The sequence below is a fragment of the Hyla sarda genome, chromosome 13 (assembly GCF_029499605.1).
Source record: "Hyla sarda isolate aHylSar1 chromosome 13, aHylSar1.hap1, whole genome shotgun sequence".
In the NCBI taxonomy this organism is placed as follows: Eukaryota; Metazoa; Chordata; class Amphibia; order Anura; family Hylidae; genus Hyla; species Hyla sarda.
This window is the reverse complement of record NC_079201.1, coordinates 17296481-17310052: the sequence shown is the minus strand read 5'-3', so window position 1 is coordinate 17310052 and position 13572 is coordinate 17296481. Positions and strand designations below refer to the sequence as shown.

The 13572-nt window shown below is 47.6% G+C and overlaps 1 protein-coding gene across 12 annotated transcripts in view; it reads left to right on the top strand.

Annotated features, from left to right (window-relative positions):
- Window positions 1–12091, top strand: part of PTPRT (protein tyrosine phosphatase receptor type T) — a 433706-nt gene extending 421615 nt beyond the window's left edge. For all 12 annotated transcript variants that reach the window (XM_056549647.1, XM_056549653.1, XM_056549644.1 and 9 more), the window contains 2 exons: window positions 6966–7101; window positions 11273–12091. In XM_056549647.1, coding sequence (XP_056405622.1) covers window positions 6966–7101; window positions 11273–11326 — 190 coding nt within the window. In that variant the 3' untranslated portion in view covers window positions 11327–12091. The remainder of the gene's footprint in view (window positions 1–6965; window positions 7102–11272) is intronic.
- Window positions 12092–13572: the final 1481 nt, after the last annotated feature.

Below are 13572 nucleotides of genomic sequence, written 5' to 3'. Positions count from 1 at the left end.
GCTTCTGTATTTGGCTCACAAATCCCTCTGATCTGCTGCTCACTCATTTTGACATCCACTGCTCAGGCAGGGGCGTGTCTGAGGCAGTTCCTCCCTGCTGTGCTCAGTCTCTTCATCCAATCACTGCAGGCTGCTCTGTAACTCCCTCCTCTCTGTTCTCATACTGCAGTCTGATAGGACAGGAGTGAGCACAGAGGAGTGTGTCACGATTCGGCTGGCTGGAGGTGGATCCTCTGTGCCAGAGAGGAATTGGCGTGGACCGTGTTGGTGGACCGGTTCTAAGTTGCTACTGGTATTCACCAGAGCCCGCCGCAAAGCGGGATGGTCTTGCAGCGGCGGTAGCAACCAGGTCGTATCCACCAGCAACGGCTCAACCTCTCTGACTGCTGAAGATAGGCGCGGTACAAGGGAGTAGACAAGAGCAAGGTCGGACGTAGCAGAAGTTCAGGGCAGGCAGCAAGGATCGTAGTCAGGGGCAACGGCAGGAGGTCTGGAACACAGGCTAGGAACACACAAGGAAACGCTTTCACTGGCACAATGGCAACAAGATCCGGCGAGGGAGTGCAGGGGAAGTGAGGTATAAGTAGGGAGTGCACAGGTGAACACACTGATTAAGCCTGCTGCGCCAATCAGTGGCGCAGTGGCCCTTTAAATTGCAGAGACCCGGCGCGCGCGCGCCCTAAGGAGCGGGGCCGCGCGCGCCGGGACAAGACAGACGGGGAACGAGTCAGGTACGGGAGCCGGGATGCGCATCGCGAGCGGGCGCCTCCCGCATCGCGAATGGCATCCCGGCTGAGAGAGATATTGCAGCGCACCCGGTCAGCAGGTCTGACCGGGGCGCTGCGAATGCGAGGATGCTGCGAGCGCTCCGGGGAGGAGCGGGGACCCGGAGCGCTCGGCGTAACAGTACCCCCCCCTTGGGTCTCCCCCTCTTCTTGGAGCCTGAGAACCTGAGGATAAGACTTTTGTCTAGGATGTTGTCCTCAGGTTCCCAGGATCTCTCTTCTGGGCCACAGCCTTCCCAATCCACCCAAAAAAAAAATTTTCTCCTTCACGGAGAAGACGTCAGAAGAACCGGAAACAGGAGTGGGGGAAACAAGTTTGGGAGAGAAGCGGTTAATGACGAGTGGTTTAAGAAGAGAGACATGGAAGGCATTGGGAATACGAAGAGAAGGAGGAAGAAGGAGTTTGTAAGAGACAGGGTTAATCTGGCACAAGACTTTGAAAGGGCCAAGATAGCGTGGTCCCAGTTTGTAACTGGGGACACGAAAGCGGACATATTTAGCGGAGAGCCATACCTTGTCTCCGGGAGCAAAAATGGGGGAAGTTCTTCTTTTCTTATCGGCAAATCTTTTCATCCGGGATGAAGCCTATAGAAGAGAATTTTGGGTCTCTTTCCATATGGTGGAAAGATCACGAGTCACTTCATCCACAGCGGGCAAACCAGAGGGCAGGGGAGTAGGGAGGGGGGGAAGAGGGTGACGGCCATACACCACGAAAAATGGGGACTTAGCAGAAGATTCGGAGACTCTGAAGTTGTATGAGAATTCGGCCCATGGTAGAAGATCTGCCCAGTCATCCTGGCGGGAGGAAACAAAATGCCGTAAATAGTCACCCAGGACCTGATTAATTCTTTCTACTTGCCCATTGGATTGGGGATGATAAGAAGAAGAGAAGTTTAATTTGATCTTGAGCTGTTTACAGAGGGCCCTCCAGAATTTAGACACGAATTGGACGCCTCTATCCGAGACGATATGCGTGGGCAAACCGTGAAGGCGAAAAATGTGTACAAAAAATTGCTTTGCCAACTGAGGCGCTGAAGGAAGACCAGGAAGAGGAATAAAATGTGCCATCTTGGAAAATCGATCAACGACCACCCAAACAACTGTGTTGCCACGGGATGAGGGCAAGTCCGTAATAAAGTCCATACCAATCTGTGACCAAGGCTGTTCGGGGACAGGCAGAGGATGAAGGAGGCCAGCAGGCTTCTGGCGAGGAGTCTTATCCCGGGCACAGACAGTACAGGCCCGCACAAAATCAACAACATCAGTCTCCAGAGTCGGCCACCAATAAAAACGAGATATGAGTTGCAAGGATTTTTTGATGCCCGCATGGCCTGCGAGGTGGGAGGAGTGTCCCCATTTGAGAATCCTGAGATGCTGGCGTGGAGAAACGAAGGTCTTCCCTGGAGGAGTTTGCCTGATGGAGGCTGGAGAAGTGGAGATCAGACAGTCAGGAGGAATGATGTGTTGCGGAGAGACCTCTACTTCAGAGGCATCAGAAGAACGAGAGAGGGCATCGGCCCTAATGTTCTTGTCAGCAGGGCGAAAATGAATTTCAAAGTTAAAACGGGCAAAGAACAACGACCACCTGGCCTGGCGAGGGTTCAGTCGTTGGGCAGACTGGAGATAGGAGAGATTCTTGTGATCAGTGTATATGATAACTGGAAATGTTGATCCCTCCAGCAGGTGCCTCCATTCCTCAAGCGCCAATTTAATGGCCAGTAGTTCTCGATCCCCGATGGAGTAGTTTCTCTCCGCCGGGGAGAAGGTCCTAGAAAAAAAAACACAAGTCACAGCATGCCCGGAAGAATTTTTTTGTAGAAGGACAGCTCCAGCTCCCACTGAGGAGGCATCTACCTCCAATAGGAAGGGTTTAGATGGGTCAGGTCTGGAGAGCACGGGAGCAGAAGAAAAGGCAGACTTGAGATGTTTAAATGCGTCTTCCGCTTGGGGAGACCAGGACTTGGGATTGTCATTTTTCTTGGTTAAAGCCACGATAGGAGCCACAATAGTGGAAAAGTGTGGAATAAACTGTCTGTAATAATTGGCGAACCCCAAAAAACTTTGGATAGCACGGAGTCCGGAGGGGCGTGGCCAATCTAAGACGGCAGAGAGTTTATCTGGGTCCATTTGTAGTCCCTGGCCAGAGACCATGTATCCTAGGAAAGGAAGAGATTGACATTCAAAGAGACATTTCTCCATTTTGGCATAAAGTTGATTGTCCCGAAGTCTCTGAAGAACCATGCGGACATGCTGGCGGTGTTCTTCTAAGTTGGCAGAAAAAATCAGAATATCGTCCAGATAAACCACAACACAGGAATATAGGAGATCACGAAAAATTTCATTAACAAAGTCTTGGAAGACGGCAGGGCGTTGCACAGGCCAAAGGGCATGACCAGATACTCAAAGTGTCCATCTCTGGTGTTAAATGCAGTCTTCCATTCGTCCCCCTCCCTGATGCGGATGAGATTATAAGCACCTCTTAAGTCCAGTTTGGTAAAGATGTGGGCACCTTGTAAGCGATCAAAGAGTTTCGAGATAAGAGGTAAGGGGTAGCGTTTTTTTACCGTGATTTTATTAAGTCCGCGGTAATCAATGCAAGGACGTAGGGAGCCATCTTTTTTGGACACAAAAAAAAATCCAGCTCCGGCAGGAGAGGAGGACTTGCGGATAAACCCCTTTTTTAAATTCTCCTGGATGTACTCCGACATGGCAAGAGTCTCTGGAGCAGACAGAGGATAGATTCTGCCCCGGGGTGGAGTAGTACCCGGGAGGAGGTCAATAGGACAGTCATAAGGCCTGTGAGGAGGTAAAAGTCTCAGCTTGCTTTTTGCAAAAAACGTCAGCATAGTCCATATAAGCCTTAGGAAGACCGGATACAGGGGGAACCACAGGGTCACGGCAAGGAGTACTGGGAACCGGTTTAAGATAGTCCTTGTGACAAGAAGTACCCCAGTTCTTGATTTCTCCTGTGGACCAATCAAGGGTTGGGGAATGGCGTTGAAGCCACGGTAATCCAAGAAGAATTTCAGAAGTGCAGTTGGAGAGGACCAAAAATTCAATTTTTTCGTGATGAGGTCCGATGCACATTAGGAGAGGTTCCGTGCGGTAACGCACGGTACAGTCCAATCTTTCATTGTTAACAGAATTGATGTAGAGGGGTCTGGCGAGACTGGTCACCGGGATGTTGAACCTGTTGATGAGAGAGGCCAAAATAAAATTTCCTGCAGATCCGGAATCCAAGAAGGCCATAGCAGAGAAGGAGGAGGTAGAGGAAGATATCCGCACAGGCACAGTAAGGCGTGGAGAAGCAGAGTTGACATCAAGAACTGTCTCACCTTTGTGCGGAGTCAGCGTACGTCTTTCCAGGCAGGGAGGACGGATAGGACAATCTTTCAAGAAGTGTTCGGTACCGGCACAGTACAGGCAAAGATTCTCCATGCGGCGTCGTGTCCTCTCTTGAGGTGTCAAGCGAGACCGGTCAACTTGCATAGCCTCCACAGCGGGAGGCACAGGAACGGATTGCAGAGGACCAGAGGAGAGAGGAGCCGGGTAGAGAAACCGCCTCGTGCGAACAAAGTCCATATCCTGGCGGAGCTCCTGACGCCTTTCGGAAAAACGCATGTCAATGCGGGTGGCAAGATGACTAAGTTCATGCAGGTTAGCAGGAATTTCTCGTGCGGCCAGCACATCTTTAATGTTGCTGGATAGGCCTTTTTTAAAGGTCGTGCAGAGGGCCTCATTATTCCAGGATAATTCGGAGGCAAGAGTACGGAATTGGATGGCTCGCCAACAGAAGAATTACCCTGGACCAGGTTCAGCAGGGCAGTCTCAGCAGAAGAGGCTCGGGCAGGTTCCTCAAAGACACTTCGGATCTCCGTGAAGAAGGAGTGTACAGAGGCAGTGACAGGGTCATTGCGGTCCCAGAGCGGTGTGGCCCATGACAGAGCTTTCCCAGACAGAAGGCTGACTACGAAAGCCACCTTAGACCTTTCAGTAGGAAACTGGTCCGACATCATCTCCAAGTGCAGGGAACATTGCGAAGGAAAGCCACGGCAAAACTTAGAGTCCCCATCAAATTTATCCGGTAAGGATAATCGTAGGCCGGAAGCAGCCACTCGCTGCGGAGGAGGTGCAGGAGCTGGTGGAGGAGATTGTTGCTGGAGCTGTGGTAATAGCTGCTGTAGCATCACGGTCAGTTGAGACAGCTGGTGGCCTTGTTGCGCTATCTGTTGCGACTGCTGGGCGACCACCGTGGTGAGGTCGGCGACAACTGGCAGTGGGACTTCAGCGGGATCCATGGCCAGATCTACTGTCACGATTCGGCTGGCTGGAGGTGGATCCTCTGTGCCAGAGAGGGATTGGCGTGGACCGTGTTGGTGGACCGGTTCTAAGTTGCTACTGGTATTCACCAGAGCCCGCCGCAAAGCAGGATGGTCTTGCAGCGGCGGTAGCAACCAGGTCGTATCCACCAGCAACGGCTCAACCTCTCTGACTGCTGAAGATAGGCGCGGTACAAGGGAGTAGACAAGAGCAAGGTCGGACGTAGCAGAAGGTCAGGGCAGGCAGCAAGGATCGTAGTCAGGGGCAACGGCAGGAGGTCTGGAACACAGGCTAGGAACACACAAGGAAACGCTTTCACTGGCACAATGGCAACAAGATCCGGCGAGGGAGTGCAGGGGAAGTGAGGTATAAGTAGGGAGTGCACAGGTGAACACACTGATTAAGCCTGCTGCGCCAATCAGTGGCGCAGTGGCCCTTTAAATTGCAGAGACCCGGCGCGCGCGCGCCCTAAGGAGCGGGGCCGCGCGCGCCGGGACAAGACAGACGGGGAACGAGTCAGGTACGGGAGCCGGGATGCGCATCGCGAGCGGGCGCCTCCCGCATCGCGAATCGCATCCCGGCTGAGAGAGATATTGCAGCGCACCCGGTCAGCAGGTCTGACCGGGGCGCTGCGAATGCGAGGATGCTGCGAGCGCTCCGGGGAGGAGCGGGGACCCGGAGCGCTCGGCTTAACAGAGTGCTAGTCCCGCCCTCACCACCTGGATTTTGTCCCTGCCTGTGCTTCAGCTGGGACAAAGATAATGCTGCAGACAGGCAGGCAGGATTATGTTCTGGATGGTATGGTGACCTCTAGTGGTATTTTTTATTAGCCATGATTTCTATAAAAAAGAGAGAACATTTTTTTTTATGACGTATATTCCAAAGGTTAATGTTTTGCCGAGATGTACTACATATAAAAAGTGTTTGATTCTGACAGTGCCCATTTAATGGTGACATGATAAATAACATCCTGGAGAGCTTTTAACATCGCTACTGACAGGTGATTGAAATCTTCGCACCCTGTACATGACAACTTGGTTTATTTAACAAAAAGCAGAATATGTTCAAGGGAAATAAAAAAAATATATAAAATAAAATAATAATAACCACATTTCAAGGAAGCAATTTCTCTTGTTTGTCATCTTCTATACTTTACTGAGTTAAATGGCCTGGAAAAAAGACATAAGCGCGCGTATAGTGTTTCCTTTACACTCCGCAATGTGCGGGCAGAGCCTGTGGTACTGAAAATGGTTTTGATAAGGAATAAAGCGGCTGCAGATCTATCTTCTTAGACATATCTGCTTGAGCTTCTTGGCGTTACCTTAAGCCCCGTGCCCACAGCGTGGGTTGTGAGTCACCGGAGTTCTTTCGAGGTCATCCCCATCACCTTGAATGTTGAACTTCAAAGAAGCGTCCATTAGAGGGTATGACAAGCAGAAAGTGAGTGGGTAGGCTTGACGGTAAACATATAAATTGTTGTTCTATGCAGTCTTACGGAAATATTGTTTCATCTATGATATTTGTTCACTCGCCCTTGTAGCAGAATAACAAATAAGAAGCAAAGAAATAAAGATTTTTTTTTTTTCGTGATGCCTTCTGGGCCTTTGCTAGAAGTTTCTAGAAGATCCGTAGGACCCTCACACCCCACGTAGAACTCACTTCTCCATTCATCCTACAGGGCTTACTTCTTACACAGCCGCAGACCACCACTGGGCATACAAGATCTAGCAATACACTGTTTACCTCAGCCAGAAAATGCCTTTCCGAATGTATCGCTATGCACAGGAACTGTAATATTGACCACGGCGCTGCACCCTTTGTGAAAAGTCTTTGTGTCAGACGTATTATTTTCTCCCCCAGGAACGGAGGAGGTCGCAGCGGAACATTCTGTGCTATCTGTAGCGTGTGCGAGATGATCCAGCAGCAAAACATTATTGATGTGTTTCACACCGTGAAAACCCTGCGGAATAACAAGGCAAACATGGTGGAGACACTGGTGAGTGACAGGTCGCGGAGAAAGCTGGCAAAAATGCAAAAAAATAAAAAATACTGTATTTTTCGTCATATAAGACGCTCCGGCATATAAGACGCACCTAATTTTATAGGATAAAAAAATCTAGAAAATAAAGATTCTGAACCAAATACAATGTAAAGTATAGGACAGTGATCTTCAACCTGCGGACCTTCAGATTTTGCAAAACTACAACTCCCAGCCGTTGGCTGTCCGGGCATGCTGGGAGTTGTAGTTTTGCAACATCTGGAGGTCCGCAGGTTGAAGACCACTGGTATAGGAGGTAGTACTCACGTGTCCCCGCCGCTCCGGACCCGTCACCGCTGCCCTGGATGTCGCCCTCCATCGCTATCGCCGTGTCCCCGTCGCTCCGGAACGTCTTTGCTGCCCGGTATCCTCGCTCTCCGTCGCCGCCATGATGTCGCTACGCACGTTGCTACGCATGCCGCTACGCACGCCGCTCCTATTGGATGACGGGACGGCGTGTGCGATGACGTGATGACGACGAAGGAGAGCGCTGGCCATGCAGGGGATCCTGGCACGGAGCAGACACTGAGGAGGCTGGTAAGGTCCCTCCTGGTGTCCTGTAAGCTGTTCGGGACGCCGCGATTTCACTGCGGCGGTACCGAACAGCCCGACTGAACAGCCGGGTTAGTGTTATTTTCGCTTCAGACACGGCGGTCAGCTTTAATTGCCGCGTCTGAAGGGTTAATACAGGGCATCACCGCGATCGGCGATGTCCTGTATTAGCGGCGGGTCCCGGCCGTTGATGGCTGCAGGGACCACCGCGATAGGTGTGTGTATTCGCCTTATAAGACGCACCAACTTTTCCCCCCCAGTTTTGGGGAAGAAAAAGTGCATCTTATACGGCGAAAAATACAGTATAAGGTCAGTCTTTGCAATAAAAAATAAGAATAAGCCTTAGTATTCATCCGATAAATACATACCAGCTGTAGTCATGGTGTAGTCACGTCTTGTGTGTGGGAAGGGGGTTTAGCATCTGGTTGCCACAACCATATTTACCTTCTCTAGATTGTACAGATTTTCTATAAAGTATTTACATACTGTCGCCGGTCTAATGATCTCATGTTCTCCCACACAGATAAATATATTTAGTCATAGTTTCTTATCTACTCCATATTCTCCCATCTCTTCTGCCTACACACCCTGATATGTGTTGATATGTAGTACGAAGACTGGTTCCCAAAGGGTCTCGCTAGACTTCTTGGGACAGTATCCAGCTCACATCTCTACTTTCTTACGTACATAGGGGACTTGTGTTTCAAGAGTTGGTAAAAAAAAAAAAAAACTCTATGAATACTTTTGAACTGATATTTTTTGTATTTTAATTTCTTTTGTTAAAAGGGTACGCTGGTGGAAAATGAGGGCAGAACAGATATTTTCAAATATACAGATTTGTAAATTATTTCTGTTCAAAAATCTTAATCCTTCCAGTACTTATCAGCTGCTATATGATATAGAAAAAGTTGTGTCGTTTTTTTCCAGTCTGACCACAGTGCTCTCTGCTGGCACCTCTGTCCATGTCAGGAACTGTCCAGAGTAGGAATAAATCCCCATAGCAAACCTCTCCTACTCTAGACAGCTCCTGACATGGGCAGAGGTGGCATTGGAAAGCACTGTGGTCACAGACTGGAAAGAACTACACAACTTCCTTGATGCATACATTAGCTGACAAGTATTGGAAGGATTAAAGCATACCTGTCAGATCCCACCAAAATAAAATTAATATGTTACTAAGTAATTAATACAGACCATGTACATCTAATTTTAGCTCACCCATTGAAGGTTTTTAAATAGAAGTAATTTACAAATCTGCATAACTTTCTCTAGAACCAGTTAATTTGAAAAATAATGTTTCCAGCGGAGTACCCTATAAAGGCAAAATGAAGAGAATTTATAAATAGTCTCCATTAAAAATTTCCAACCATTTAGCTGCTACTCAGCAAAAGATAAGGTAAATCGGTCAGACAGATTTTCAGCTTTTTTAGTGCAGGAGAGGGCGTTACACATTACCTCAGGTTGTGGGCAAGAAGGAGAGAACCCTCAAAGGATAGCTCACACAGGCTGTAGAGAACTGGCAAAATGTAGAATTATATAAGCTATGAACAGATGTAGCCATGGTCATTGTGTTAAAGAGGTACTCCGCTGCTAGACATCTTATCCCCTATACAAAGGATAGGGGATAAGATGTCTGATCGCGGGGGGCCTGCTGCTGGGGCCCCCCGTGATCCTGCTCAGCACTCGGCGTTCTAAACAAACACCGGGTGCCTGTGGCAGTGGTTGTGACATCACGGACATGCCCCCACGTGTCATCATGCCACGCCCCCTCCATTCATGTCTATGAGAGGGGGCGTGTCGATCACAGCCTCCAGCTCCGGCCAGAGCACCAGAGTACCTCTTTAACACAATCCATTAAATCATGTTAGGTGATGATGATGATTATAATAATTATTGTTATTATTCTTTTTATATTTCTTTTATTATATTTATATTATATTACAGGTAAATGAGAGGCAGTGTAAAAAATTAGGTTTGTGCAATGTGTTAGGATAATTTATCTCAACCTCAGGAGTGCAGTAAAAATATCTTAATACTTTAGGGATCAAGATGATGCGGGCTATATCTGTACAAGTATAGAAGGAAAATAGAGCACACGTAGCAAGCATTTCCGAGCGGCCCTAGTGCCTTCTTGTTCTGCCGGCATCTGCAGAGATTCTCTAGTGTGAATGAGTCCCTGAGTTTATGAGAATTTTTTGGATACATAATCTCCCTGTTCTATCTGCAGATTATTGTCACTGCCTATATCAATGGCTGTCAACAGCAATTATATTAAGGGGCTGCTATTTATGTAATACCTTAAAGGGGTATTCCAGCCTATAACATTTATCCCAGTAGTCATACCCCCTGCCATGTCACGGAAGGAGTCTCAAGTATCCTTTTGGAATGGAGCGGTAATAGTAAAGGAGTAGTGTAGTGAAAGAAAACTTATCTCTTATCCAAAGGATAGGGGATAAGTTATAGATCACAGGGGGTCTGTAATGTTATTACTCTCCAGAAACATGTCTAGGTCTCTATTAAATTCTTTTTTTTTTGGAGTTCCCCATGACCACTTCCTCTGGCAGAAAGCTATATACCGTATTTTTCGCCGTATAAGACGGGGGGAAAAAGTTGGTGCGTCTTATACGGCGAATACACACCTATCGCGGCGGTCCCTGTGGCCATCAACGGCCGGGACCCGCGGCTAATACAGGACATCACCGATCGCGGTGATGCCCTGTATTAACCCTTCAGACACGGCAATCAAAGCTGACCGCCGCGCCTGAAGCAAAAGTGACACTAATCCGGCTGCTCAGTCGGGCTGTTCAGGACCGCCGCTGTGAAATCGCGGCCTCCTGAACAGCTTACAGGACACCGGGAGGGACCTTACCTGCCTCCTCGGTGTCTGCTCCGTGTCGGGATCCCCTGCATGGCCGGCGCTCTCCTTTGTCGTCATCACGTCGTCACGCACGCCGTCCCGTCATCCAATAGGAGCGGCGTGCGTATCGACGTGACGACGGCGACAGAGAGCGTGGATCCCGAGGAAGAAGACGTCCGGAGTGTCAGGGACACCACAGGGACGTGGCGACAGCGATGGAGCGACATCCAGGGCAGCGGTGACGGGTCCAGAGCGACGGGGACACGTGAGTATTACCTCCTATCCAGTGGTCTTCAACCTGCGGACCTCCAGATGTTGCAAAACTACAACTCCCAGCATGCCCGGACAGCCAACGGCTGTCCGGGCATGCTGGGAGTTGCAGTTTTGCAACATCTGGAGGTCCGCAGGTTGAAGATCACTGTTGGGTTCAGAATTTTTTTTTTCTAGATTTTGCACCTTTAAAATTGGGTGCGTCTTATATGCCGGTGCGTCCTATAGGGCGAAAAATACGGTAGTCTCACATCTCTTACAGTAGAGAACCTCTGTCTGTGCTGGTGCAGAAACCTTCTTTCCTCTAGTAGAATTAACTGCTGAATATGCTAAAAACAATAGATGTCTATGCGCCTATGGTCAAGTTGGCGCGTACAGTTGCTTACTTCTTGCGGTGGAACCTCTATTATTTATTTCCTGAGATATTTTTATGCTTTTCCTCTTTTTCAGGAACAATATAAATATGTCTATGAAGTTGCCTTGGAATATCTGAGTTCCTTCTGATCCCGTCAGCCTGGGGGAAAAAGGGAGGTGAGAGAGGATGACCTGGTCCTATGCAGCCCCTGTGTGGCCTGGAAGACTTCTACATGGGGTGGGAGGGTGAACAGTGGTTGTTGCCGATAAGGAACGAACCCTTTTTTGCACTGTACGGAATTCCACACATTTTTTTTTTTTAGAAAGTGCACATTCGGGTGGAGAGATCGAGCAGCAGCATCTTTAAGAGCACATCAAAGAACAATGCCTTTTTCTGACTATATTTACTCTTTTTTTTCTGGGGTCTCTTTTCATTCCGTCTCTGCTTTCCTGTTCTCTTCTACCACATAGACACTATATGCATCAACTTGTGACCTGACAAGCTCAGAAAAGAAAGAATCAAAGACAGTGAAGTGTTTATTTTTTTCCTCAAACAGAGCTCGAGGGTCTTCTCTATATGCGCCAATGCAGAACTCCAGCCATTTTCTAAGGACATTTGTGTCTTATCATGTCGGTGACCCACGAACCACCTCTCTAATAGATGCACTGGCAGAGACGTTGAATCTCTGCGTCCACTTATTACTATGAGAGAATGCCCCCTTCTTTAAGCAGTGTTCTGTTGCTCTTCGTAGCAACCCCCAAGGTACAGGTGGTGTGGTCTTGTCCTCTTTCTTATGAACCTGTCTTTATTTATTGCTGTAAATGTTCTTGGGGAGGGGGCAGAGCAGTTTGTATTCTGAAGAAATGTCTTGCAATGGAGCGTCCAATAAAATTGTGATGTCTTTTTCTTAGTCACGCCTGGACTGTCATGAATATTGTGTAATGTTTTACCTTCAATATGGGAGTCTTCTTGAGGAAGAGCTCTTTAGAGCAATGTTTCCACACTGATGTGGGGTGTAAGTAAGAATACCTTATCACTTCGTGACGCCAGGGCACCGTTATCCTATACACGGTCCGAGGTTGGAGACAGCTTCTCCTGGGCCAGACACAGGTAGTAAATGAACACACCGACGTCAGGTTACGGATAACTGTCTTTACTGAGCTGGTGCTGATGCTATTACCCATACAGCTGGCCTTGGTGTGAGAGTGCAGCGTAACCCCTTGGGAGCCCTGTTGCCTTGCTGAGACTTATGGTGCTTACACCAAATTGATTTATACTGGGGAAGATTCTCAAAAACTGCTGTAATTTCTGTTCCTGCAATATTATTCACACCTTTTTTTTTCCTCCTCACATTTTCAAAGGTCTCTTGTTCTGCTTTGAAAACATGAAAATATGTGAAAATTCATTTTCGAGCCACTTTTGGTCTTTTATCACGCCCAAAAAAATATTTTTTGTTGCAGCAATATTGGATTTTTTAGCTCCAAAATTGCAGAGTTTGCCGCCAAAATCGGCAATTTTACCCCAAAATTTACGATTTTTGTGCCAAATTTTACATCCCAGAAAATTCTGGCAGAAACATCTCACAAAATATTCCATGGTTACTAGTGCCCAGACAAGCGATAACTGTATAAATAAAACATTTATGAGCTTAAATGTGAGTGCAGGTGCAGTGAACAAGAAAATATATATTTTTTAAATATATATATATTTTTAATAACATCTTTCAATAATAATAATTTTTTTTTTATTGCTGAAATAACACATCCCCCCCCAAAAAAAAAACTAAGAAAAAACAAAACAAAAAAAATGACAACCATTTCTGTGATTTCTACACTATCAAAAAGGTGGTGTGAAATTTTTTATGTAAACTGGACACACTTTGAAAATTTCATGTAAAGCAGACAATATACATGGAGACACCCACTTTTACAAAACTGACGTGAACAGTGTAAACCGTGGCACAAAGCTCTTTGAAAATGTGGTTGTTACTTTTTGTGCTAAAATTTTGGCGCAAAATTGATTTTTCTTGGGTGAAAAATTCTTACTTGTGAGACGGAAGATTGGTTCCTGGTAGCTAGGATCCCATCAAGGTACTGACGACTGTTCCACAGAGGCATGAATTTCCTCCTTATGAGTAGTCCTTGCAGGGAACTTGTATCTGTTGGTAAAAAATCTTATCTTATGAAGAACCTGTCATCAGATTTTACCATAAATAACGCGTGGCAAGGCGTTATATATGGTAAAATCTTCATCCTCACCATCCCCGGGGGACGCTCCTGCCCAAGTGAGGATGTGAAATCAATAAGTTCCTCGCCGGCCTTGTAAGTAGTCCCCTGGGCGGGGAGCTATACTTACCTAGTCCGGCTGCTTCGGCTGAAATCACGCCCCCTTAGTG